Source organism: Bombus vancouverensis, chromosome 4 (genome assembly GCF_051014615.1).
Source record: "Bombus vancouverensis nearcticus chromosome 4, iyBomVanc1_principal, whole genome shotgun sequence".
In the NCBI taxonomy this organism is placed as follows: domain Eukaryota; kingdom Metazoa; phylum Arthropoda; class Insecta; order Hymenoptera; family Apidae; genus Bombus; species Bombus vancouverensis.
In genome coordinates this window covers 6,768,062-6,795,793 of record NC_134914.1, presented here as the reverse complement: position 1 = coordinate 6,795,793, position 27,732 = coordinate 6,768,062, and the positions used below count along the sequence as shown (strand labels likewise).

Sequence of the window (27,732 nt, the reverse complement as noted above, 5' to 3'; positions counted from 1 at the left end):
CTCTTTGGCACGAAGCAGTCTCTCTTATTTTCTCTTTCTTTTTTTCTAATAAGATTTGTGGGGGAATTTGTGGTTTCTCAGATGATGCAATCGAATCGTTTATGAACAATATACGCGTTGAGGTGAACCTTCCGGATGGGGCTTCGAGTTGAAAATCCTATTAATCGTATAAGTAGAAGGTATATATACCTACACATATATACCGTTGAGCGAAGTCGTTAAAAATAAATTGTTAAATAAGCGAATGTGATATTCGTTTAGGAGAACATCACTCGAATGTGAGACAGCGTGTAATAAATGTATGATAAATTGCACTTTGTATATACATTCTCGTATCTGCGACTAATACACGCGAAGATTATTTAATTTTAATTGTACCATTTCGTAATATGGCGCAACATTATCTGTAGCCGCCGGTAATCGCAAACACGACGAGAGCTCGATGGATTTGTGTTCGAACATATGCTCGTATTTTCATTTTTATTGCTTAACACAGCTCCTAATTAAAATATGACGAATCGTGATTAGAGTTGCAACATTTTTCACCAAAATATCCTTTCTTTAACTTCACTTCTAAATTAATAAGTTATTTTATTTCCATTGAAAATAAATTATATTTGTGTTTTATAAAAATTGAAATCTATTTAGAATTCTTTTTTTTTTTAATTATTCTATAAATAAAAAAACTTTTATTAACGCGTTAACTGCTCATGACATCACGTTGGCGTCGTGGCCTAGTTGTTTCCGGAAGCGGGTGACGCCACGTTGCGCAAATTGTTTTTAAATGAAATCAAAGAAAACAAATTTCAGTCATAATGAAAGGCTACGAGATTCGACGCAGCAAACAACGTATTAAGAGTTCACTCGAATTAAAACCTTGTTACTTGTTTCTTTTAGTTCAAAAGAAAAAGTAGACTTCAGTAAAGCATCTAACATATATTCAAACTGTATTTTAAAACGGGACAGACATTCCAAACCAGCTAATACCGATTCAAACACCACTCTTCTTTAAATGTAGATAGACCAGGCCGTTAATCAGTCGGTGCAACACCTGCGACGAAAACAATGACAATTTATATTGATGACGATCGGAATGCGAGTGCCCTGATGCGTGAAACGACGCGGCCGACCAGCTGTCTGATTTTGACGCAACCACCAACGACAGCCGGTAATTTTGTACTTGTAACAGCGTCAGATTCCAAGAATGTTTCCATACTCTCTTCCTTTCTTTTCCATTCACACGTTTTCGTTTCCTGACACAGGCATCACACGTTCTTTATATTTTTAAGCCCAGAATAAAAATATTAATGTTTTTAACAATGCAAATAAAGATTATTTCATCTGATTGAAATTGAGCCTTGCTTGGAGCTGTGTATATGTAATATTGCACTCGGGAAAGGATCGATGGAATAATTATTTAGTAACTTAAAATTATTTTAAATTTTCAAAGCTACTTTCACTATTTCATATCAAAATCTAGGAAGAAGCGAAGAAAGAAATTCGTAGAAATCTCTGGCAATAATTCTAAAGTCCGAGAAAAGCCAAACAATAATGTCCAAAAGCTAAAAATATCTCTAAAGAGCTTTCTTTCTTCCCATAAATATCTGAGCACATATATATATCTTATCTTGCTTTCAAAATCCTGGTGCAGAATGGTCCAAGGTCAACGAATAAGGGAACAACAGGCTACCCGTTATTCTATCTTACGTCCACGACTAAAAACCCAGGTAGATGATCCCAGTAGGACCAAATGATCCTTTGTAAAGAACCAACAACATCAACTACGTATATTATACACGGAAATGATCTTATAGAACGATTCCTAAATGGTTAAGGTAGTGTGGTTTAAAGCAAAATTTACCACTCTGCAAGAGCTTGTTAAAAAACTGTTTTCTTTTTAATAAAATAATTTAAATTTATAATTTGGTGATTCAAATTCAAATTCATTATTACTATAAATTCAAATGTTACTACCAAAATATTCGAATACTTATGAAGAATAGCATAGAAAGAGGTAACACGAAAGTGACACAATTTTTTCAAAAATTGAACGCAAACTCGAAGATGAAGTTATGAAGCTACATCAGTAGTAACGTGCGAGCTTACTCGAAAAGAGAAGAAAAGAAAAGAAGAGAAAAAGGAAGGGCGTCAGACAGAGGCATTATTGCCGTCTGAGGTTGGTCCCTTTGACTTTATTCATGAGTAATACTCGCATACATGTGTGTACGTAACATGAGTTTGCGGTGCGCAGTGGGTATGTGGAGCGTAAGAGGTCAACAGAGGAACCATTGTTGTCTGCTGCCAGCCTCCACAACTGAAAGGCGTTTCAAGACTGTACAAACTATTTTCATAGTTTAGCTGTCTACTATAGTACGATAAACAAAAATCAACAAAATAAAAAAAAAAGAAATGTTCATCGCTGTATTATATGAGAATGGCATAACGAATTGCAAAATTGTAATCTCGACAATAAATTTCTTTTTTATCCTACTATCTTATGTGCCCTATCAGAAAACACTGATACATCCATCAAGCTGTCGATCACGTTACTGTAAGATTGGGAGCAGATAAATTTACCTTCTAATTGCAAGTATAATACTTAAGATTAAGTTAAGTTGTAATACTTATAAGACTTAACCTTTGGCCACGGGTACGGAGAAATAACGAGATTTGAAAATATATACAGTTGCAGCAAGTGTTAAGTCCATTCCTAGACGAGGCCAGGCAAGTGCTGAGATTTTGCGGTGCAATGACGTGACGCCGGGACGCGACATCGTACACCTCTTTTGCGTACAAATCCAAAGAAACGGTATTATGCTTTTCATGGTAAACCTTTTCACTCCATATACAATAGCTAGTCAATATGCATAACAAACTACTTTTCTTCAGAAAATGCATTAGCTACACCATTCGAGTCGATACAATCGAGGAATGAAATGAGAAATTTAGAAAAATTGGCTAATCAGTTTGACTTTTCGAAAACTCAGATTCGATTCTTCTGAAACGTCACCAGCATTGGCCAGAAAATTTCGTGACTCTCTTAAGCGGACCGATTTTGAACGAATGAAGCGAATGCTTGATAAGAAATTACGAATTTGTACGAGAACTTTTTGCGATCACAGTTAATTATAGAATCGGGTAAAGTGAGATAAGAAATTTCAATTCGGCTGGCTGATATATGCCGCCTCACAAAATTCTAGTAGAGTCAAATATAATTTAACAAAGTAGCCCACGTACGGTTACTCGTGAAAGTATTCGTACGCGTTTTAATATTTCATTTGCACTGTTATGAGACTCGACTATCATGATTAGATTGCGGATTTTTATGCATTTATGTGAAATTTAAGGAGGCAGGAATGCGTAAAATCCACATAATGCATAAAAGTATTCGTCATAATTCTTAATGGATAAAACAAATTTATAAGATCGTGATTTTTTTGAAAATATATATAAATGTGCTATTTATTTCAATCTGTGAAGTTACTGCTCTGCAGGGACGAATAATTAATTACTAGGTGTCGAAATCGCATATGAATAAAGAATAGACGAATCTATAGGTAGGTAAGAACCTAACAACCTGACCTTAGACACGTTAATATCTTTGCACTAAATATAAGATTATTGAAATTTAAGATTTCAATGTGAACTTTGCACGCTTTCCTTCGTTTTATTGTACTTTGTTCTGTTTAAGATACATACTTTAAAGGTCAACGATAAATATGTAGTTTCAGAACGTAAACAATTCTTCTTTTAATATCCTTTTTTCTTTATCTGTGATAAATGATCGTATATATTTATAATAATATATATAAAGTAAATTAAAAAATATTCGGGTACTAACATGCCAGAAACCAATTTTACTTTGGAACGATAGTATACATACTCTTTCAATGACGTTCAAAACAATTATAAGTCCATTAGTATTTTTTGTCACTCGTATAATGTTCCTTATTACACTAGGAAATATAGACCATATCTAACAGATATGATAAGAAAATTTTTCACCATACCTACAAGCTAAACCGCATTGTTTATATTCTGCATAAATCCAACAAATCTCCCAGCCTTACGTTTCATAATTCTCTACGTGTATAATTACACGCTACTAAAACTTCATTTAAAAATCACTTTCTAATCACATAGTCAAGTAATTATGAATCTTTTACTTATTTTGTAGATATAAGGAAAACAAAGCTAAAGTAACATTAAAACCTCCAAAATTTTCAATACGATTTACTCGATCGATTTTTACAAGATGTTCCTGAATCATAATGAAACATAAAACAAATTTCATATGGAAAATAACTATTGAAACTCAAAAATACGAGACTCAAATTCAATTTCAATTTAGATCAAATTCAATTTACGTTAAAATTAGAAACATATAACTTCAAAGATCGCCAGAAAGAAGTTCAAGGTCACGCGTTCACTTTTCGTTATATATACAGAAAAAAAGTAAAAAAAGTAAAAAAAAGTAAAAAAAAAAAAAAGAATGAACGACCTCGGAAACGTAAGGCACGTTTCACGTTACACCAATCGAATCATCTAGTTTTCATCGTCACTATTTTTCACGATATTAAAGCAGCCTGTTTTCAGTGAATGACCCTGTACAATAATTTCAATGTCGCTTAATACCATTAACCGCGTCAAACGACGCATACATAGTACAGATATGGTTGAAATAATCCATAAAATCAAAGGTAGGAAAATAAAGAAAGAAAGAAGAGACACGACACTTCGGTATGTACGTACATACTACGTATGTAACTCTGCATTAAGTACAAGTGCACTCATACACGGAGATTGACCTGGTGCAAGCGCAATGCGCAATTCAAACTCTTTATCTCTCTTTCTTATTTCCTGTGCAGTTCATTCAGCTGTCTTTGTTGCTCTAATTGGCTACTCGTAACTAATCACAGGATGAAGTATGTAAGTCGCAAATTCAAACGTATATAGAACTATTACAGTAACTTTTCAGTTTGGAAATTTGAAAGTGTAGAAGTTCGAGTATTTCGAAATTTGCAAATTTAAAAGTTCAGTATGCGAAGTTCGAGAATAGTTTGTAAAGATCGAATACTTGACTATATCTTACAAGTTCCCTTCGAACCGTATGAAGCTAACTACCTTGAATAGTGGATTTGATTTGTACGCATTGAACTTGATCCCATCGCTACTCGTAATACTATGTACATAATACGTGTATATACCTAGATGTGTTATAAGCACATGTATACGTAAAAAGGCAACTACGTACGATATGGTGCAATCACGTTGACCGTGGTCAGGATTGGCTCGACCGATTTATTAAGTCGTGCAAACGAGCGAACGAAAAAGTACCATCAGTCGAGCGAGTTTTATTTTCCAACGCTTGATAAACGATGTGGTGATAATAACTAATAAGTACAGCATGACACGCACACCGACAAAGGTTTAGCTGACGTAAATACTGAAAGAAAATCGATAGGGCATCGAGCGACATTAATTATATCTGTGCTTTGTGTGTACGTGTGTGTAAAACATGTCATAGAGAAAAAACTAAGTGGTGGGTGGACGGTAACTCAATATTTTTTTTATAAATTAATGACCCAATAATATGTAACCTAACTTTGTTAGAACCGACCGTGATTGATGTTTTCTTGATGGTTGCAGCGATCAAAAGAGAAATAAAATCGATAACTGGTAGGCAATGAGAGAGCGGAGGGAAGTTATAAAAGTTTTCGTACACCTATAGCACACAAAGCTATTTTTATTATTATGAAATTCTACTCTTCGATTCCTAAATCTCTAGACTTTTAAATTCCAACATTTCGACGCAAAGTTATTATATTGTATAGTGAGAAGATTAATCAAATACTGTTTTAAAAGTAAAACAAGGTCGACAGAAAATATAAATATAAGAAAACATAAGACTACGCAAATACGATATTTCTATTGCTATATTAAAATACATGTTTAAATATTTTTATAGAATAACTCATCTTTCTATAAAGTAGTTATTGTGCTGTCTTATACGTTTTAACAAATTGATATGATATTACATATGCATAATAAAAATATTAACTCTACACCGTGAAACGTATAACACAGTGTTTAATCATTCAATCGTTTAAATCTACAATGTCATTTCCATCTACGCTTCGAGCAGTGTAAAAACATCGAAACGCCTTAAGTGACTAATATTTGACAATAATTATCCGACTATATAATTATAAATTCATGACGCATCGTTTCAACGACTAAATGACACATTGCATATATATGTGAAACGTTTGATTAGCGTACAAAGCAGCGATAAACCGCGAGAGAGAGAAAATTTATCATGATCGGTGAAGTATGTATCAATCGTGCTCGATTATGTAATAGCAAAACGTTTAATCAGCTGATACACTGGATCGTGTGATGAAAGGATAAACACATATCAGATGTTCTCGTAATAATCCGACTATCCTTTTCACTTTTCAAATGGAAAAGAAGTAAGACCAAAAAATACTGCGAATGACGATATAACATTTACGCGTTTATTGATATTGACGCACACGGTGCGTCTACTGATAGTAGTCAATATTTTATATCGTGGGGTATTTCAGCAATCACATGCAGAAAGGAAATGTTTCTACGTAAAAAAGTAAGTCAAAAATTGATCAAGTACCTAAATACCCATCATCATACCCATCAATGAGATAATGATACAAAATTACTTTCTTCGTTTGTTACATACTAAATATTGTATTTTATTTTAAGTATAAACGGGTACGCTTTTAATCTGTTTTTTACTTCAAGTTTTTCTTGATATGGTATAATGTTATCTGACCATATAGTATAATTTTAATTTCGTAGCAAAATAAATTAGATTTAAATTTCTACATATGTAGTTAAAATGCAAACTGCTGTCATTCTTTGTTAGTAAAAATATAACGGAAATCTACGCATAGGCGTAAAGCAAAATTAAGAAAAAGTAAGGTTACATCGTCGATGTAGAACTTTTACTCAAATGTATTTATACATATATTTGAATGGTGACATTGCTTAACACAATTATGCTTAAATTTTCAAATAAACATATTCCCTATTTACATGCTCGCCATCATACCTACATTCATCATTATTCACTCATACCGATCTAACCACCAAAAACAAGAAAAAAGAAGTAGACATAAACATACCGCGAGCGTGAACGTAAGGTATGCCGCGTGCATTAATGCAATGATTTACGCTTGATACCTCCAACGAGCCTTTCATACACATGTAAAATCGTTCGTCTTCCCTCGTTTCTTCATTCAAGCTCTATATCAATTATGGCGTACACTGTACAGCTTTCCTTTACACCATGTGTGTGTGTGTGTGTGCGCTCGCGCGCGGGCGCACACACATACATATATATATTGTTACACGCATATCGTCTGTAGTAGTTTCTCGCATTACCTACGCGCGTTATCGCGTGCACGTCGCGCAACCAAACGGACAAAGAAAGCATACGAGGCGCTGTGCCTGGTGTAATATCGACAAGTAGTCAACGTTCGCGAATTTCACAACTACACGCGAGCAGACTGTGTACCTTGAACACGATTTACACACGTTTAGCCTAGACACGATAGATCGAAGCCTATCCGTGTAAAGTGTAAGTGAACGTAATGCAGCGCGGTGATGAGCGTATGTAAACAAGAAGTCGCGCCGATGCGGCATGCTTCGAGTTATTTATAGAGACCCATTATTGTGCAACAAACGTGGCTTTACGTAACGCACATAGTATAACCTGGCTGGTCTGTCGGTCACTCGGCCGTATACAAAGGAACTTGCTTTCCTCGTCCTTTTGTTTTTTCCCTTCTTTTTACATCCTTTTTCTCTATAACTGCTGCAAAGAGATACTAAAAACCACGCCACTTAGTTTCAACCCTGGTGTAAACAATAATCTAAAGAAATCTCAGCATTGTGTATTGAAAGAAAAGTTTGCTTTGATTCATACAATGTTTATCTGTATACTGTGAAATTTTGCATATGTGTAATGTTGCGAAAAGCTTTTTCAGAGTTTGAAAAATTTACAGAATTCTATATGGTGGAATAAGTTGCGTCTATTTCATGCAATATTTACGCCATGATAATAAAAATTTATCTCTATATTGTAAAACTTTACATATACATATACGTAATATTACGAAATGGTTTTCCAGAATTCGTGGAATTTTTAGAATTGTGTATAGGGAGAAATTGTTCCTTCGTTTCTCTATATTATAAAAAGCTTTACATATCTGTTCTACATTTTGTCCCAATTCTGTAATTTCTATGATATTCAATTCATATCCATGAACATAATCTAAAACTGCGTGCCAATTTCAATTTGCGTCGTACTCATTACGTTTTAAATAGAATGTGTTTTTCACAATTTTTTAATGATACTTCTGTTGATTGATGATTTCATGATGTTAAATTGATGACAGATTTCATGATGGCAACACCGTCGCGAGGGGAACGAACATATAGAGAGCTAATGCAAACGCGAGTACCGTATATGCATTTTAAACCTGTTCAGAGATAACGTTCTAAGAAAGCGATTAATAGCGACACCGCGTCGTAGCCATCCAGTTACTGTTTATATTACGCTCGTCATAGCAAATTACTACAATTTTCTTAGAATATAATATACTATACGATAGAGTACTCTGATATATGAATATTCAAAAACATCAATAACTAAAATTAATTTACGTAATATACGACAATGAAAAACATTCTTATAATTTTCCTAGAATATTGTGTGATATACAAATATTTGAAAATAACGAAAATTAATTTACACTAGCTATAATAAAATTTAACATCTATTTGTCATTTACTAATATCACAAATAATTAAATAAGACGAAAAAGTACACTATGTAAAATATCAAAATCTACAATTCTTCGCAATAATTCTACATTTATATTGTTAGAAAACAAATGATATATCGGCAGTGACTCCCGCGCCATGCTTGTTTGGGCGTGAACGCATGGAAGGTCCGGTTTGACACAATCTCGCAAAATATTTCCCAATTTGCCTCTATCGATTATTCTAACAACAAAAATAAACACTAACTTCAAGGAAAGAAAGAAGTCTCCAATTTATAACTCAAAGAAATATCACGTAGTAGCATCGTATAATGCGAAGACTATTGTGCCGGCCGGCTGGCCGGCCGGCCGGCTTCGCGACAGCTGGCTATCGAGAGTCTACTAGGATTTTGTTTGTATTGTACACACGTTTTACGTCCGTGTCACGATTACAAGCCTCGCCAATGCCACCGCGACGTCGACGTCGATGCTAACAACGACTGAGATGGCGAACAGAAAGAGTTGCCGCTGAACGTTGTTAGAATCGGCATGACTTGATAAGGAAGACGAGCACGCCTTCCTTTGCTGACAAATTCGTGTCATCTCGGTCAAAATTCACGAAAAATACGTTACGTGTATTTAACCCTCGCGATCCGACGCATGCGACATCTTAGACATCTTAGTCACTCATTTTAGACGCAGTATTTACGAAACAAAATTAGATAAATTTGGATTTAATGATAAAAATGACATGGGTGATTCTTGACTCAGCCATCATATTTCGCGGTTCGCACTCCCAGAATTGAAGTCATAAATGACGTGGCGTGTCAAACCACACCGCTCTATATACTACATAACGCTGACGTACACGCGAACGCATATGTAACTCGGTACGAGTTTTCCCAGTCGACACATGGCCGTGCACATTCCTAGCAATTTCACGTTTTCCACATCGTCGTTTTTTTCTGTGATCAATGAGAGAAAGACTCACCCGCACAAATTGGTTTCCTGTTCCTCGGTGGTTTCGACAATTTCCTCGAGCAGAATACGATCCTCGCCACCAAACACTGACATATCTCGTTGGTCCGCAGCACTGAGAATCCCGCCGCGCGATCCCGCACCGTCCCAGCAGCCGTCGTCACGGCAGCGAAAAGACGACGGGCTTCTCTCTCTTTCGCAGCACTCCACTCGAAAAAAATCGACGCGCACACTTCACGCAAACGTGACGCAAATCCTCCACGGAACTCGTTAATTAACTTTTTAGACCGCGGTGGCACGCACCGAGATTTGTCCACGGGACAGCCACTCCGCGCGGCGCACACACAACGCCCGAACGCGTTTTGTAATGGCGATCTTTGGCGGGAAACAGCTGAGGGCCCCCACAGAGTGCCGCGAATCACTCCGCCGCCGGCTTCAGTGCCGTCAACACCTATGGTTCATCCGACGCCCCTTTGGACATCTGCCACTTTCTACTACAAATTTTTTCTCAAATCTTATATATCCTAGAAATCCTTTATTTTTTAACACCAATTATTTTTATCGCGTTTACACGACAACACTCTTGATTAATTATATATGTTCGTTTAATGTATCGAAAATTACGATAAGTAATGTCCGATGTTGCATAAACTAATACTACATTTCAAATAAATCATCTCACGAATCTTGTCACGAAGCAAATCATTCCGTCCATGTACACCGAATCATCACGTGGCACATGCTAAACTTTGTCATGAAACTTGAGGCAAATAACACTCGCGCACTGTAGAAACGATATGCAGAAACGAAAATATAATCACACGGTGGTTTGTTGTCTCAATCTAGTTTATGTTTCCACGAAGCACAGCAACATAGACGTGATTCACAGCGTCGAACGTTGGAGAAGCGTTTTCGAGGCACTCATGACAAGTTTAGTTTACGCGGTTAGGGTGAACGCTACATGATACTCTGCCCTGAACAATGACTCTCTTTGGACCAATCGCACATCAGCTCATCTTCAGTTTCGCACCAAGTTTTTACGGTTTTCCGCAGGTAGTTGCATGCAGATTATCTACTGCCATACGTCGAATCACTGGCGTGGTTAGCTGTCTGCTTGGTGAGCTATTGTTAGAAATATTTATTGCTTTAGAAGGGACTACTTTCACGTTGCGTAGGTTTACGCTAGAGGAATGGTGCGGCCGCGCGGGAAACATCTGCCAGCTGGCAGAGGCCCCGCCCATAGAATACGCCAGTCTCCCCCACTTCCCCCACCTGCGCGAAACTAAACCCACGCACACTAACCCCCAACCATTTGTATAGCCGTGACCGCGCGCGTACACATCCAACAACCTTCTATCCTGGTCCTTCAACGAGCTCTCTGCGCAATGTTACACGATACGAAAGTTGACAATAAAAATTCGCTGCTTCCTCGCACGTATCATACATCCCAAGTCCCTCGTTCTGCATTTCTCGATGTCGACGCAGAGATGAATAATCAAAAATCAAAACTATGTGTAAACCAATATAATAAATAAAAAATGTTCTACTATATTCATTAACAATTTATCCGTATTTTGAATATTGAAATAAAGTAATTTTATAATTTAAACTGACTATTTGTATTTTTAACTATGTATGTATGTATAATTTCTATTGTAAAGTTGTAAACGATCTTAATGCACTGTCTTCGTTCACAAATTGCTACATTTTTCGAATGTTTCTCTATCAATGTGTGAAAGATAAAAATATAAGTATAAAAAATAATACATTTCAACAAGATCTTATGTAAATTAGTTTCGTCGATTACTAGAAATTAATAACTTTCCTAAGACTCTCTAAATAATTTGATTTTCCATAAATAAGATTTCAATAAAATATTCTTCAAATAATTTTACTATAAAAATTGCGATAAGCTTGTTTAAATCGATAAATTGTGAAAAGTCGTGCAGCCAATGCCATCTGGCGGTCGACGATTGCACATGCAAAAATAACGGAACGGCAACCGAAATACAAACACTCAGATGATTTAATATAAACAATGTACTTCCATCATTATTTGCAAATAGTTTTTTTTTATACAATATATGTGAAAAACATTTATTTTCGTAATCATTCTTTCTTTAATTCTATAAAATGAAATATAGTAGTGATGAACTTACAAATAAAAAGAGGAAATAAAAGATGTTCTCACTTCTGAACCTATTTTACCATTATCGATAAATACTGTTGATTATCTGCAGAATTTCTTTTTCATACTCTGATATAATGACAGGCTAAAATAATATTTAGAGACTGTATTCATAGTTATTGTTTATATTAATTATACATTACATCGTAAAAAATGAGGGTTTTATATTGTTATGATTTAGAAAGATAACTATGAAAGATAACTATGAATACGCCTTAAATCCAGTTTAGTAAATGAAAATAATATTAAGTTTCATTCATTAATCCGGAAAATGGTTGATTCTATCTTGAATTTCTTGATTTGCAACTTTGGAAATATAAGTAAATTTCGTCTTGATCTCATGTTTAAAATATGTCTTTAACCCTTTGCGGACGAGACAGTTCGAAGTCAACCGTACCATGGGGCCGAGCTGCTGCTACGATAGTCATTTAAAATTGCCAGCGCACATTTCTGCTTAGACGCGATTTTCGTTCATAACACTCCAAGATGTCAAATTCTAGACATATGTACATGCACAGATTCTCCACAGGATAAATAAAATGACACACATATGAGTCTTTTGGTTCTATCAGTTGTTTTCTCCGAACGCGTATATAAGTTTGTCGCTCATAGCGACGCATTTACGTGGGACACATATATGAGTCTTTCGGCTCTATCAGTTTTCGCCAAACACATATATGAGTTCCTCGGCCAAATTGATGGCTTACGCAGAACGCATATATGATACGTATGTAAATATGAAATCACGAAGCATTTTTACTAATACCTTATAAAACAGCTACGTAATCAGCGCTATTTGGCTGATTATATGTAATATCTTTTTCAGAAAAGGTGCACATTTAGACTTTGCTCGATTCTATTTGAATTAATATGTAGTATTATTCAAATGCTCGATGATTCGTATAAAAAAATTGGCATAAATACATGTATCGTTTGGATTTTTCGTCCTTAGTACGTTTATATATTTGAAATTATCTGATCATTATAAAACAGATAATTTGTTTAACACGTTGAATGCCACGCTAGTTTTACAGGGATTGCCCGTGGCGCCACGATGAATTTTTTATTATGCGATACGTATGATGTTGAAACATTACCTACAAGAGATATGTTACGGCGTATAATCATCATTAATGAATTTATCTCACTGAGGTCACCGGTGACCACCGTGGCGCTGAAATGCGATTTCGCGCGATTCACTTATTTTTTACGATTATCAATTATCTCATATTGTTTCTTCGCGTTGCTAAGTAATTGTTCTATGTTGTTACGCCCCGGGACCTACCATAAACCATAATCCATCCTTCGGTCATACTTATTCAAATATATAATATATAATAAATATATAATACTTATAATATTAATCAAACATCTTCCAAGTCGAAACATTCCTTAGGGTTATTGTTCATTAAAGTAAAACACGGAAAAAGCAGGTTTTTCCCATGTTCGACAGCCACTAACGGGGGACGCACATAATAGATCTACATTTCATGTATAAATAAAACTATTTTTATATGTTTTATACAGCATTAATTTCGTCATACCATTGTAGTAACGATGGTAATAATAAAAAATTTATAACTATTGACATTTGTTCAAATTATGTATTTCTACAAATCTTGGCGCAACGGTTACCGATGACCCCCGTGGCATTCAACGTGTTAACCAGAACAAAATTTTTTTGTAATATTCACATTTCAAAATTGAACAAAAAATTTAAAAAATTTCTTCCGAAAAAATTAATATTTTTATATTGGATTTTTATATTATGTTAACACTTAGCCACCGCGCATTTTTCCAAGTATCAAGGACTAATATTCACTACTTAAAAAACAAAGAAGTCTAAAAATTATTTAAGTGATTAATTATATTTTGCGGTAATGATTTTATTTAACGATTTCACATATTGTTTATACAAAACATCAAATTAAAAATATATATTAAAAGCATAAAAAATATAGGTAGAATTAAAGACATTAAAGATGACTGAAGATAAATAACACGACTTGAACGTGAAATTAAACATTCATAATGCATTTTAATATTTTTTTACAGTGTGGTACCGTTCGACTGTAACTTTATTTAGTCATAACTGATAGTGTAGTTTTTTAATTAATTTTAGCACTACTAAATTGGTGTATTTTATTATATACTGTACTTTATAAAAGCAGAAAAAATGGCGCAATTAATTGGGAACATATCCAGCTAAACAATAACTGATAACAAAAAAAAAAAAGAAGAAAACGCGTTGCTAAAGTCAAAAAGAGAGATCTCCCCGTTCGGTCATGCAGCGTTGTTCTTCACAGAGGGGAGATCTCCGCTATTCGGTTGGCTAAGTGTTAAATTTTACAACGGACGTTATTTTGTTCTCAAACTAAAATTGATTGATATAACACGTAGAAATCTGTTATTATTTGTATTTTTAATTTGTAAGTAATATTGTTTTTTCTCCTTTTGTACTCACAGTAATGTGATTAGTGTATTTAAAGCAGAACCCAAATTTTGTCAGTTTATAATTATAACACTATTTATAATGCCTCCCAATTTGTACACAATGATGATTTCAAGAAAACTTTTACTACTTTTCTTTCGATCAGCAGATATAGACATATAATATTTCTCCAAATTAATAAATTTTCTTTACATTGCTAATGTGAAATAGCTAATCAACATAATAAACAGAAACAAGTATTGTCACAATAAAATCTAAGTGATTATTAGTCAAATATCCAACCTTATATCAATTAACTGCTAAGAAAACGTTCAGGAACCAAATTGAATTGGTACCTCATGAGATTCCAAGATATTGAATAAATAAAGAGAGTAACAATGTTACCCTATCGTACTAAAAATAGTATTTAAAGAGCCTAAGACAAATCAGTCTTAGACTTTACTCGACTGGTTTGATTTACTTTACTGTAATGATTATAAAGCTACATATAGATACAATATGTGTTATACAAATGCATCAACCACTTTCTAATAGTTATGCTTCTTTTACACTGTGGTTACATTCTCTTTATCCTCTTTCTTTTTCAAAAAAAATGAGCTAAACCTAATACTGTGCTAAATGCTATATTTACAAGATTAGAAGTTGACCGTTCCGTTTTTTATTTAATTATGTACAGACGCGTAGCTCTTGATTACAGTAGAGAGTAAATCAACAAATCTATTAAAATATATAAAACTAATTTAGTATTGCGAATGATATCGTCAAGGCAAATATGATTGAAGCTGTAATGAATTGATACTCGGAAACTAATTTGTACTTTATGATTTATTTTTACTACCTTCTTTTTTACTTTTTCGTATTAAATATTATATATCTTTGTTGATTTACTTCTAAATTTTTCCCCTTTTAAATTACACCCTTTAACTTTCTGTTTGTTTAAAAAAATCTTTAAATATACATTAGTATCTTTTTTCTTAATGTGGTTCATGCATCTGTAATCAATTTAGTGCAATGTGAAAGCATGGATTTACAAATAACGGCGTTGTAAAAGAAATGTTGTCAGAATAATAAAATAACTTCTGATATACATAAGAATGTTTAAATGCAATATGTATGCATGAATTTCTCTTGATATTTTATGTAGAAATTTATATATACATGTAAATATTAATATAAAATAAATCTTGTATTCTCTACCAAATACCACGTTAGTTTTAGTCCAAGCTCCATGAAATTATAAATATGTATTAAATATGTTTCATTCAGTTCTGGAATTCATTTATCTATTTGCAAGCATTAAAATAACTACTGTATTGTATTTTAATTTACAAAGAAGTAGTTTGGTATTCCAATTTCTGTTACGTCAAAAAGTAATTTACAGATAGTCAGATTTTGTAAGAATTGATTTTATAAAAAACATTCAAATTAAAACTAATATTTTATCAAACACCAATTTTAACCTAACCCCCAATGAACGTGTATAAATGCATAAATAAATAAGTTTCAAATTATATTTTTAATTTATAATATTTAACTATTTTCCAAAACAAAATATCTCATACTTTTGTCTTTTTGTGGCTTTTTTCTTTTTCTCTTTTAAATAAATGGTATTCTTTCCAAATTTACATCCTAAGTGATAGAGCAGGATCTCTACCTTTACCTTTCCCTAATTTCATATGTGTATGCATATATGTATATGTATATTTATATACATACACATACACATTTTATTAATAAAGTATATAACAAATACTGTATATAACCATGATGAAATATGAATTTTTAATTATTTGCATCTATATGCCTTACCTGTAAATCCATGTTTATTTGTATGCAATGATGGAACTTATTCATGGTATTATCTATGTACTATCTTTGTTATAATAATTTTTTCAATCCTAATTTCAACCTTTCCTGAGCTGGATTCACTTTGATTTTCAATTGTTGAATAAGATCATATATCTTTAAAGAAGGCCCAACTTTAAAACCGGTTAGGTCTATTATTTGGTCCTTAGTGAGTGTTAATAGAGTTTTTCCATCTATCTTACGTTTACTAAAATTATCGCAATATGTTGCACAATCATTAACACGAAGAAATTGTGCAACATCAAACACATTCCACTCAGATGGCACTAAATCACCAGATTCAGAACTCTTTTGAACACCATCTGCTAGCCTTGGGATGTATTTGCTAGAAGCAGACGTTACCTGGAAAATACCATTTACTTTAAATATTCATATTTAAAACTTTTTTATATGTGAAATTCAGCAAAAATTTAACAAGGTTTAATATTAAATGCATAAATGTCGAGACGTTATTCTCACTAATTTACTATATAAATATAAAATATTTTATGTAGGATTGGAAATTCAAAAATTTAATATTACATCTAATCAATCAGTAATGTTCATTAATTAATATTCATCTCTAATATAAAAATATCAAAATATATTTACATTAATGTACGACGTAGCAATTCGTTCTTTTGGTGGTGGAGGGCTTTGTATCTCACTTTGAGTATCATTTAATGCTTGACCTTGTCCAGTGGTAGGACTAGGTAAAGTTTGATCAGGTCCAGCTGGTTCTTCTGCTGGTTCTGGTTCCCTGTTTCTTTGTTCTGGTAAGCTTTCCAAGTCACGTTCTCTTTCGATTTTTATTCCTTGGGCTGGCTCTACTTCTCGTTCGCGTTCACGAGCCGTACTAATACGTTCACTGTGCCGAGGTAGAATGTTTTTCGCGCAAGATACTTTGTTGCTTTTTTTCACTTTTCTCTTAGCTTTACGTTTAAGGCCTCTTGGTGATTTTACTAAGAAATGAAATGAACATGTTCATTTATGACATTAGAAAAAGAAAACAGAAGTTGGCACATAAGAATAGTAAAAAATATATTAATAACATTGAAACAAAACTCACTCTGGAAAATATTTTTAATCCATTCACTCCCAACAAGATATCTCGTAGTAAGCGTATGTACCAAGACTGCCGACTACAAGTTATCTCATAATGTTTTTTTCATTTTCAAATTACTGTAAATACCATTTTAGTACTATATCTCAACTAAATATTAGATTTTGTGAAATTCCATGTTTTTTTTTAAATAAAATCTTGGCGCCTAGTGCAAGATGCTCTAAATTTGTCTGGCAATGAATGGGTTAAAATATGAAACTACATTTTTTAGAATATGAAACAAGTATTTACCAGTAGGACTAGTGTTTTTATTGAGTACACGGGGCCCTTCTAATTTATGATCAACCAAATCACACCATCCAACTGGATAAATGTCAGGACTCTGACAATCTAGCCATTGATCATATTCGTCCTCCCAACCATCAAAGTGTACTCTTAATAACCTTCCAATCACCCTAGTAATAGTAGCAACACAAACTAATCTAGGATCCATTAAATCAGCTGCTTCGAGCCTCATTCCTTCAATAAATCCATGTTGAGGTATTTCCTATAATGAAAATTTCTGTATGTTGAAAAGCAATGAATATAGTTATACATGAATACAAAATATAATAAATAGTACAAAACCTATAAAATTTGTATTTCTATAAAGGTTTTATAATATTTCTTAAATTTGTTACCTCTGTGAAAAATACTATTTCTAACGTTTATTACATTATTAAAATTATTTCTTTAGTTACCCTATTAAATAACTGCACAGGAGCGGGTATAGTATTCGTCTCTGTTAAATATGTATCCCATGTAAATGTAGTAGGATCATAGCCCTTTGGTGGTGTAAGTGGTAATCCATGTTGAGAACAAAATCCAATTGGAAAAATACAAGGTGAACATGAATGATAGCAGAACCAATCAGCACCACTTGCATCTTCATCATAACTATCTATACGGATCATTATATAATCTTCTTTTAAAACTTGCATAATTGTTGCTGCGCATATGGCAGAGAGATTAAGAGGATCAATGGCTTCTATTTTCATTCCTTCTCGAAATGTGTATCCAAGATGTACATGATGGTTCTTTGGCACATAGAAAAGGTCTTCAGTTGCGTCGTCTTCACACAATTTTGATTTTGACACACGTTCTAAATATTCAGGATATGCATCCAACGTTTGTCCTACCCGTTTTGCCCACCCAACAGGATGTATAAGAGGAGAATCTTCGTGGCACCAAAAGCCATTGTCTTCGGGTGGTGAATCATAGTATCGTACATGTAATCGTTTACCCACAATTTTTTGTATCGTTGCTACTTTTACTTGCGAGATTCTATTTTTATCTACGACTTCCAAGTGAAATCCACATCTAAAACGCGACTTCATACTATCGTTAACTTTATTATAAAAATTAGTTGGCAGTGTTCTTGCACCTGTCAATCGTTTCATTAGAAAATCCTTCCAGTCTTTGTACTTATCAGCAATTGCTGTAAAGGATTATTATGATTCATTATTACAAATTTTGTACAAAAACAAAGGGGGATCCATAACAATGTAAGCATCATAAATGTTTGCTTACTATTAGGTGGAATAAGAGGTTTTCCAATGGTTGCACACCAACCTACAGGGTGTATGTCATTCGAGCACAAAGATACCCAAAAATCTTTATCATCATTGAGTCCAAAACCCTCATACCTTAACAAAGCTCTATATCCAGATATACGTAACACAGTAGCAACCCAAAAGGAATCTGGGAAAGCTTCACATACTTCGTCGCAATCAGTATTTTCCACCTCTACTTTCATACCAACTGTGATATTATCCCATATTTCTGATATAGGTGCCTGAAACATAAAAATTGAAATAAAATCTATGCAAAATTCAAAGTATAATAGCAAAAATATCAGAATCTAAATTAAAAGTTATGTAGTACTATATTAACATTGTATGGAAGACTGACATGTTTAAAACAAGATACTGGAGCAGCACAAAATCCAGGTTCTGTCAATTGTGGTGTCCAATCATAAGAACCTGCCATTTCAGCAGTTCTTTTTCTTCTTACAGGTAAATCCTCCGGCATTACTGGTTCTGATATAACTTTCTCTTTCTCTAGTTCAAAAGATTCTTTTATGTCTGTTTCTTCCTGTACTATGACCTAAGATATTTAAAAAATATTGTATGATTTCTTCTTCATTTTTTTAAAAACTTATTTTTACATGTAACTCACATTCTTTGTTAATTTAGATTCACTTGGAGAAGTTGAATTTACAGATGCATGTGCCTCTACAGAATGTGATGGACTATATGTAGAATCAGCAGTAGGAGCTGTATGTTCTGAAGATCTTGCACATGCTCTACTACAAAATCGTCGTTCTTTAGTATAAAATGCATGTTTCACACCAATAGCACCACATTTTTCGCAAACAGCTATAACAAGATAATAGAAGCTTACAATTATACATCAATAAATTTAGAATTTATAATTATGATCTTGAATTCTATATCTAACCTATACCATCCTTACGAATGGGAATAAAATTTAAATCTGTATGTGGTTGATATGCAATTGGTGTCTTTAAAACCAATCCAGGATGCTTTATAGGTTTTATTTTCCTATTGCGATTATCCTGAGTAGTTTGTGTTGCTGCATTGTTTACAACTTGCTCTCGTTCTTCGTCACCAATGTAATCTTCTAATGTCAAATATTCAGTCATTTCTTGTCTTTCAGACTGTGAATCATATTCCTGAAAAAATAATGATGGTAAATATTACTGTGTACATATTACTTATAGGTACAATGTAAAATTAAAATATGTGTGTTTAAAGGATTAGAGTTTACCTGTTGTATTTCCTGGGAATCGACAGCTTCCACAGCTTCATCAGGCTCTGAACATTCATTAGGGAACTGAGGTGGTAGATATCGTACCATAGTTGTAGGTGCGATTTGGTGATTTCTAATATTTTCATATGGATTTGAACCATGAGGAAAAAAAGGACTTTCAGCTTGACGTGGATCCAACATAAGTTCATGTGTAGGTTCTCCATGTACCATCATATCTCCCATCCATACCATCCCTAGTTCCGGTAATCCAGGGATGGAAGCATACACTGAATTCATACAAATATCCATTCCTATATTCACATAATGATTGAAATATTACTCTTAGACAGATTATATATATTAATATCTTTTAGTATCGAATAACAGGATATTACAATCGAACGAACAATATTTGATGTAGGACAAAGTATATTCTACAAATACTGCAATTTCGATTAAATTATGATGCTTAATAGGTCGAAGGATTTTTAGTACATGCAAGAGAATTCATTTAACAAATTACTATACAGAACGTAATTTATTACACAAAAACAGTTTTTTGAATTGATTCTATCGCATCTGAATTCTATTCTATGTCGTATAAAATGTGCAAAAAAAACTCAATATGATTTATTTCTCAAAGCGACGCCGAAGCTTTGAAAATCAACATTTATTCAACCTTTTCCACTGGGAAACATGTTTCAAAAGAAGAAGTTTCTCTTTGGAGATACACCATATCCTGTGTAAAGTATTCAGTCCCAGAATCATAAATTACGATGTAATTTAACGCGCGAGCATATCACATAGCGTAGGAAAACAAGTACGAACCATTAGAAGCTTGCATGTCCATGACAAAGCAGAGCCAGAAAACTCCTGTATATTCAAGTGGTGTGCAAATTGTTACGCCACCTGATATCAATCATTGATATCATACAAATTTGGCGGTATATACAAAACTTTAATTTCCCATTTATTATTATTTTGAATAACGAGAATCTGGTACGATGAAAAATGAGGAAGTAGGGAGAAGATTGGTTATTTTATAATTATAATTATTTTCTATCATATTTATCAATAAGTTTGTTTATTTATAATAAAATTTTAAATAACCAATTTTGGTACTTTATTATTCTTAATAATGATCCTTTCTGATAATTCTAACCATTTGTAATGAGATCGTTTATTCTCAAAAAACATAATTGTTAAAAATATAACCTTTTTCCTATCTTTTAAATTAGTAAGTTATTATGTAAAATATTATTCATTTTTATTTAATTTTATACAAATATAAAGTTATATGAGTGTAAATAAAGTTTAGTGCATCTTCGTTTAGCATATTATATGTTTAAATTCTAAAAGTTTCATTCAAGATTATATAAACAAATCTCGACATCCATTACCGAAATTGGTTGAAGCATAGGGAAAACTGTTCGAAAATTGAGTCGTGAGAAATCAACATGGAAGATAAGAGGTTCTCATTTTGTGCATGCCTGACATACTATGAATATCTCAAACAGAGATACTTTCATATACTGTTTACTAAATACATTGTCATATATTATATATAATTAATTTGTATACATATATAATAATAATTATTATTTTTAAGACTTTAAGGGTAACATTCTTGTTTAAATTTTCGTAAAGAAATAAATACTTTTAGTACAAATTATGTTTATTAATTTTCTAACTAGGATAATCAATACTAAGAAAATAACGAATATGCAATTATAATTCGACATATATGCATACATATACATATACTTACAGAAGCTATGACATTATGTTTTAGAACAATTGAAACATTTAAAACATCGATAATTATTTTCAATTGTCTTTGTTTTTCTAATAAACTGCACTGTTTTTATGAAATAAATAGTAACTTTTTTCCTAAACATATTTCATTAGCTATCTAACTTTAATTATCAAATGATCAAATGTAAATAAAAAGAATGTTAAATCATGTTCTTTGCAGTATTCTGTAATAGTGTAAATATGAGATATATATTCCTAATATAGGATTCATTTATCAAGTAATACACTCAATATTTTATGGATATGATTAGTACATTATATTACTATGTTAAGTATTTGTGACTTGTAAAATTATTCGTTTTGAGCTTTGGACTCTAACATTTCATTCAAGTCCTTCATCTACGTAATTTACAATGGTAATTATTTTGTATTAGTATTATTATATAGTTACAGTTAAGATTAATCGAAAATAAGAATTTTTAGTCTTACTGAACATAAAAGAAGATAAAATAACAAAAGGATTATTTTGTATAAAGTAAATATTTTACCAAAATTAATATGAATCAAGGAAGAACATCAATAGAAGTGAAATTCCCAGTACCATGGGGTCATATTGCAGGCAAGATCTATGGATCTCTGAAAGAAAAAAGAGTTCTAATGGTGCATGGTATTTTAGACAATGCTGGTACATTTGACAGGTTAATTGAACACCTTCCACAGAAATATCAATATGTGAATATAGATTTGCCAGGGCATGGACTCTCATCTCCAATGCCATCTGGAATGCCATTGCATTATTTTGATTATGTCCATTCAATATTGTTTGTTTTGGATGCACTAAAATGGCAAACCTGTATATATATTGGACACAGTTTTGGAGCTCATATTGCAACATATTTCAGTATTTTGTACCCTGGAAGACTTGAAAAAATTGTAGCACTCGATGGATTTCTACCTTTTCTGGTTAAGGATATTGTTCCTTATATTCGAGATGTATATAATTTAAACGCTTATACTAAAGATTCTAATATACTTTATACTAAAGATGAAATTATGTATGCTTTGCAATTTAAAAGATTTGAGACATTAAAAATGGAGGCTGCAGAAGCTTTATTTAAACGTGCAGTCACTAAGGTTGGTGATTTGTACAAATTTAATCGTGATACAAGATTAAGACATGTTGTTAGACCATTTTTTACACTGGAACAACACAAGGAAATTTTTAAAAAATATACAACTAAAACATTAATAATTATAGCGGACAGTTCCGTACGAGTAAATATTTTGTCGCAAATAGTAAAAACATTACCATTAATTACTAACAAAACTGATCTTTTTACTGTAATTCAAGTCAGAGGAAATCATGATGTACATAATAATTATCCTGAGTGGGTAGCACCACATATATGTAAATTTCTAGACGATAATTTACAAAGTAAATTATAAATTATTTATTATTTCTATAAAATATATATATTATTTTTATAAAATAATTTTTATTATATAACACTACATGAAGGGGATGTATGAGAATATAATTCATATTAAATTTATTTTTGTAGTACTTAATGTAAGTCATTTTTTACAGTATTTATATGCACAGAGTTTATTATAAGTATATACACTTTCATCTGTATTGAACTATATGTACTTAAATTATTGAAAAATGTAAAAAAAATGTATATTTTAAAATTGGTAATAATTATAAAAAATTGTGTTTTTAAAATCATTTTACTTTTACCCGAATTATATCTTCACCTTGCAGAACTTTTATACATACTTCGTTACCTTGTAAAATGGAATTCTTTAATTCATCTTCTAGTAATATTGCCATATGATTCATAAATGATCCATTTCTTTTTGTATCATAATTATGATTTAACGTCAATTTGACTTTGTACCAACATACTAAAGCATTTGGTAATAACTTATTATTAGTTGCACTTATTTTTCCAAAATTTATCACACGTTCAGCAACTTCATTTTCTCTCATTTCTATCAATACATTTATATCGGATAAAGCTTCATATAAATACAAACTCGAATTCAAATCAAAAATTTGATTTATCTGTAATATTGTATATAATATCATGGCGAAAAATTTGTAATTATATTGTCTTATTATAACATTTTATATTTTACCTTAAATTCGTTAATGTATTGTGCAATACCATAAGAAGTTGTATTATTAAAAGTATTATGTGTTTCCTGTAAAGGAGTATTATAAGGTAATTTGGTATTAATTTTTATGTATGAATACAGAAATTATCTTAACATGTTGACAGCCAACATATTAAACAGATCTCTTAAATATACCTTTTCACAATTTGGTGTATTAAATGCAAACGTCGATATATCTTGTAAATTTTTATCTTCTACATAAACCATATTTGGCAAGTCATCTGAAAATACAAGCTGACCTACAAAAAATATCTGTTCAGGCAACAAAATGCCATTTGGTTTAAGTAAACATCTGTAAAAGTATTAAAATTTTCATTCCATTATAAATAAAATGTAATTACACAGCTTTTGAATATATTCTTACCGAAAAAATTCATGATTATATTCCTCACTATAATCTCTCAATTCTCCTTTAATGTCAAAATCATGAATAAATATAGTATCTAAGGAATCGGAAATATGATTGTATTTTGATATGATACGTAATTTATCCTTGAAACCATTTTGTTCTGCTATTTGTTTGATAAATTGTTGAAATGCTATATTTTCATTTTTGTAGTATAAAATATTGCTATGCTTGTTTTCCTTTAGTAATATTAATCCATAAATAGGAAATGGGGAAGTATCTAAAATACTGTGTATTTCTTTGTTAGTGAATGATTTGCTAACCTCGGTAAGTAATTTTATGTACTCTACATCATTTAAAAACATTATGACTTCTTTTGGTAAACGGTACAAAAATTTATGATCATAGTTATCACATTGAGAATTATTTGATGAATATGAGCATTTAAGTTTTCCTTTCAACATTTCTCCCTTAATTGCAACTGCATCACCTTTCTGTAATGATTTTGGTATTGTAGGGAAAATGGCAACTTGCCAACATGATTTTTTTTCTGAAGTGTCTATTGTTATTTCCTCATCAAGATGTAACTTAAACCATGTTATTAAACCATCTATAGTACCACTACGTTTACACGTTATATCTATAATATTTTTTATTCCATCTGTATTAAATTGTTGTAAGTCTGACAAGTCGTTGAAATTGATGGTGAAAAATGCTGTGGGTTCTACTATGTAATTAACTTCCACATTTCTTAAATTGTCTGTATCGTAGTATTCCTCATCCAATAATACAGACACATTATCAAAATTTAGAGGACAAAAATGTTTTACTTTATCAAACATCACAGCTGATTTGTTTCTTATATATTCACATTCAACAGCAGCTATGTAAAGTGTAGCTCCCATTGGTATTACTATGCCATTCTTATCCAAAACATTTGAATGTACGCTTATCATGGATGGTATCACATGTTCTCCAAATAAACCAGCATCAAAGGTTTCTGTAACTACTAATTTTACTCTAAAAGATTAGGAATGAAATTAAAGCTTTTTTGTTGGTTTAATTATATTATTATTATTATTATCGTAGAACTAACCTTTCTGCAATATCTGTAGGGATTACAAGGTCTGAAGAAAGTTTTGGTAATAATATTATGTCTCTGGCATTGTTAGTTTCAAATACTTTCTCCGCAATTTTTAACATTGCTGGTGAACATTCACAGGCATAAATTTTTTTAGCACCTGCATTCTGTGCATATAAACTTAATAACCCTGTACCAGTTCCTACATCTAATACAGTATCATATCCTTGAGAAATTCTCTTGCGAATTACACACTCAAATGCCATGTTTCTCTGCTTGTCATTTAACATTGGAAAATGCCATCTATCTACAGCCATGCTATATGCATTTTCCAAGTTCCGTTCTGCTGGTAAAAAATTAGGATTCGCTTGCAGGGCTCTCCTTAAGTATTTTATTGCCTCTATTGGATCATTATTCCTTTAACAATATAGTTTTTTTCCTCATTATAAGGAATTTTAGCGGTCATGATATCTGTCACGTCAAAAAATTAATTTTAAATTGACTGATAATACATTAATTCAAGCAATGAGTTAAATTACCTTAAGAGATGCGCTGCGAAATTATTTAACATATGAGGATTGTTTGGATAAATATCTAATGAACGCTTGTAACATAAAACAACATCTGCAAATCTATTCTCACCTGCTAACTGTATTCCCCATTGACCTTAAATAAAAACATTTTTAAATTTTTAGGCTTTAAAAAGTACTGTTGATAAAATAACAACATACAGAGAACATTAACAAATGCTTCTTCAATTTCTAATCTTTTTGGAGGACATAGCTCTGCAACAACCGTATAATATGCATATGCTTTTCCTACGTTCCCAGTTCTATTATGATCGTAAGCTTTTTGTAATGACTTTTCAACTATTTCGTTTAATTCTCTCTGCATTTTTAATAGTATATGATATCTTCCTTATATTTATCATAAGGAAACATACTCTTGTTATTTATTACAATTGTTATTGTAATAATAATTGTTATAATTGTTATTATTAACAATAATTGTTATTGTTAACTACAAAAGTAGTTATTTATTGTTAGGAACATAACCACATATATACACCATGAAGAAATATAAAATTAATAAAGACTCTTTTTAACTGTAATATTTTTCATTAAATTGAATGTTTCCAATTCATACGTTTATTATCATATAAAAACAACTTAATACTATTTATCTCAGAACGCCATCTACTGCTATAATGTCATAGATAAGAAGAAACTTATATAGATGTTGATCTTTGAGATTTTAAGAATTATACCATAGATAAAGTATAGAATAGATCTACCACCTAATGAGGCTTTTGCACTGAATTATTATGTTCATTGTTTATATCATTTTCTTCACTCATTGAATACGAAATACAAAAGAAGAAGGGATTATATATGGATGGAATATATGCAATTAAAATTATATATGGATGGAAGTTATTTGTTTCAAAAATAAAATGGAAAGGTGACATAGTAGCCAGAAAACTGTATTAAAATACAAGATGTTTCAAAACAAAAGAAAAATTTAAATACTATCGATGTTTTTATGGGTATGTGAAGTATTTAAAGTACAGTTTGGATAGTTTCGAAAGAGAAATAACTATTTGAAAAGAAAACGTTCTTTACTTCTATTAGAGAATATCTTGATCAATATTTTTATGCAAAGAAGCATCTGTATTTTTCTATTGCATTTTGCGCGGATATTAAAATAAATATTAAAATAACAAATATTTAGATCCAGATTGTTAGTTAACCTTAAATCTAGAAAGATTTTCCTATAGAACTTTTATGTATGTACGTATATAGAATTTTTCTTGGAATCTATAAAAGTTTCTATTTTCAGTAGAATTTTTGTAGAAAAACTTGATTAAATATTAACAATTAAATATTATTTCTATCCAGAATGTAACTAAATAAACGATTCTTTAATTATCTTGCATAATTTGTTTTTTAATGTGTTATACCGTATTTTATTCATTAATACAAACAATTTCTGTGAGAAATACAATGTAGAAAATTCATAGCAAGTACAAATTAATCAGATATTCATTCGTCGCTCTATCCATAGAGGATCCGAATGATTATTATGAAAGTAATAAAGCCGACGCGTTCGCGAGTAGAATAAGCCGAATTTCTGGATTTCATTTCATTTCGTCTCATCCACTGGCAAATAGAATGATTGGGCTTGCACGGCCAGCGAATACAAATCAGAATACGTTTCGATCATTTGCGAAC

At 31.9% G+C, this 27,732-nt stretch overlaps 4 protein-coding genes across 9 annotated transcripts in view; 1 reads left to right on the top strand and 3 right to left on the bottom strand.

Moving 5' to 3' along the window:
- Positions 1-10,872, bottom strand: part of crp (transcription factor cropped) — a 154,189-nt gene extending 143,317 nt beyond the window's left edge. The window contains exon 1 of one of the 2 annotated variants that reach the window (XM_033334257.2): positions 9,793-10,872. In XM_033334257.2, coding sequence (XP_033190148.1) covers positions 9,793-9,875 — 83 coding nt within the window. In that variant the 5' untranslated portion in view covers positions 9,876-10,872. The remainder of the gene's footprint in view (positions 1-9,792) is intronic. The other variant, XM_076618322.1, reaches the window with a different exon arrangement.
- A 990-nt stretch (positions 10,873-11,862) lies between these two features.
- Positions 11,863-21,038, bottom strand: LOC117156848 (MBT domain-containing protein 1). Of its 4 annotated transcripts, none has more exons than XM_033334247.2 (10): positions 20,967-21,038; positions 20,157-20,449; positions 19,827-20,061; positions 19,545-19,744; positions 19,278-19,472; positions 18,897-19,161; positions 18,068-18,804; positions 17,619-17,874; positions 16,877-17,226; positions 11,863-16,627 (listed from the first exon to the last, which is right to left on the bottom strand). In XM_033334247.2, the coding sequence occupies exons 1-10, from the start codon at positions 20,986-20,988 to the stop codon at positions 16,298-16,300; spliced, it is 2,883 nt and encodes a 960-aa protein (XP_033190138.1). In that variant the 5' UTR covers positions 20,989-21,038; the 3' UTR covers positions 11,863-16,297. The 4 variants fall into 4 exon arrangements, with proteins under 4 accessions (XP_033190138.1, XP_033190141.1, XP_033190139.1 ...); XM_033334250.2 differs by having other exon boundaries at positions 20,157-20,425; positions 20,967-21,023; XM_033334248.2 differs by lacking the exon at positions 20,967-21,038 and adding an exon at positions 20,818-20,960.
- A 1,086-nt stretch (positions 21,039-22,124) lies between these two features.
- LOC117156851 (serine hydrolase-like protein) lies at positions 22,125-23,619 on the top strand. Its single transcript, XM_033334258.2, has 2 exons — positions 22,125-22,309; positions 22,377-23,619. The coding sequence occupies exon 2, from the start codon at positions 22,452-22,454 to the stop codon at positions 23,337-23,339; it is 888 nt and encodes a 295-aa protein (XP_033190149.2). The 5' UTR covers positions 22,125-22,309; positions 22,377-22,451; the 3' UTR covers positions 23,340-23,619.
- LOC117156849 (protein arginine N-methyltransferase 9) lies at positions 22,980-26,679 on the bottom strand. 2 transcript variants are annotated; one of them, XM_033334252.2, is made up of 7 exons: positions 26,233-26,679; positions 26,041-26,167; positions 25,517-25,918; positions 24,439-25,440; positions 24,210-24,366; positions 24,036-24,101; positions 22,980-23,961 (listed from the first exon to the last, which is right to left on the bottom strand). In XM_033334252.2, exons 1-7 carry the CDS (start codon positions 26,393-26,395, stop codon positions 23,620-23,622), a joined length of 2,259 nt encoding a protein of 752 aa, XP_033190143.2. In that variant the 5' UTR covers positions 26,396-26,679; the 3' UTR covers positions 22,980-23,619. The 2 variants fall into 2 exon arrangements, with proteins under 2 accessions (XP_033190143.2, XP_033190146.2); XM_033334255.2 differs by lacking the exon at positions 26,233-26,679 and having other exon boundaries at positions 25,517-25,972.
- Positions 26,680-27,732: the final 1,053 nt, after the last annotated feature.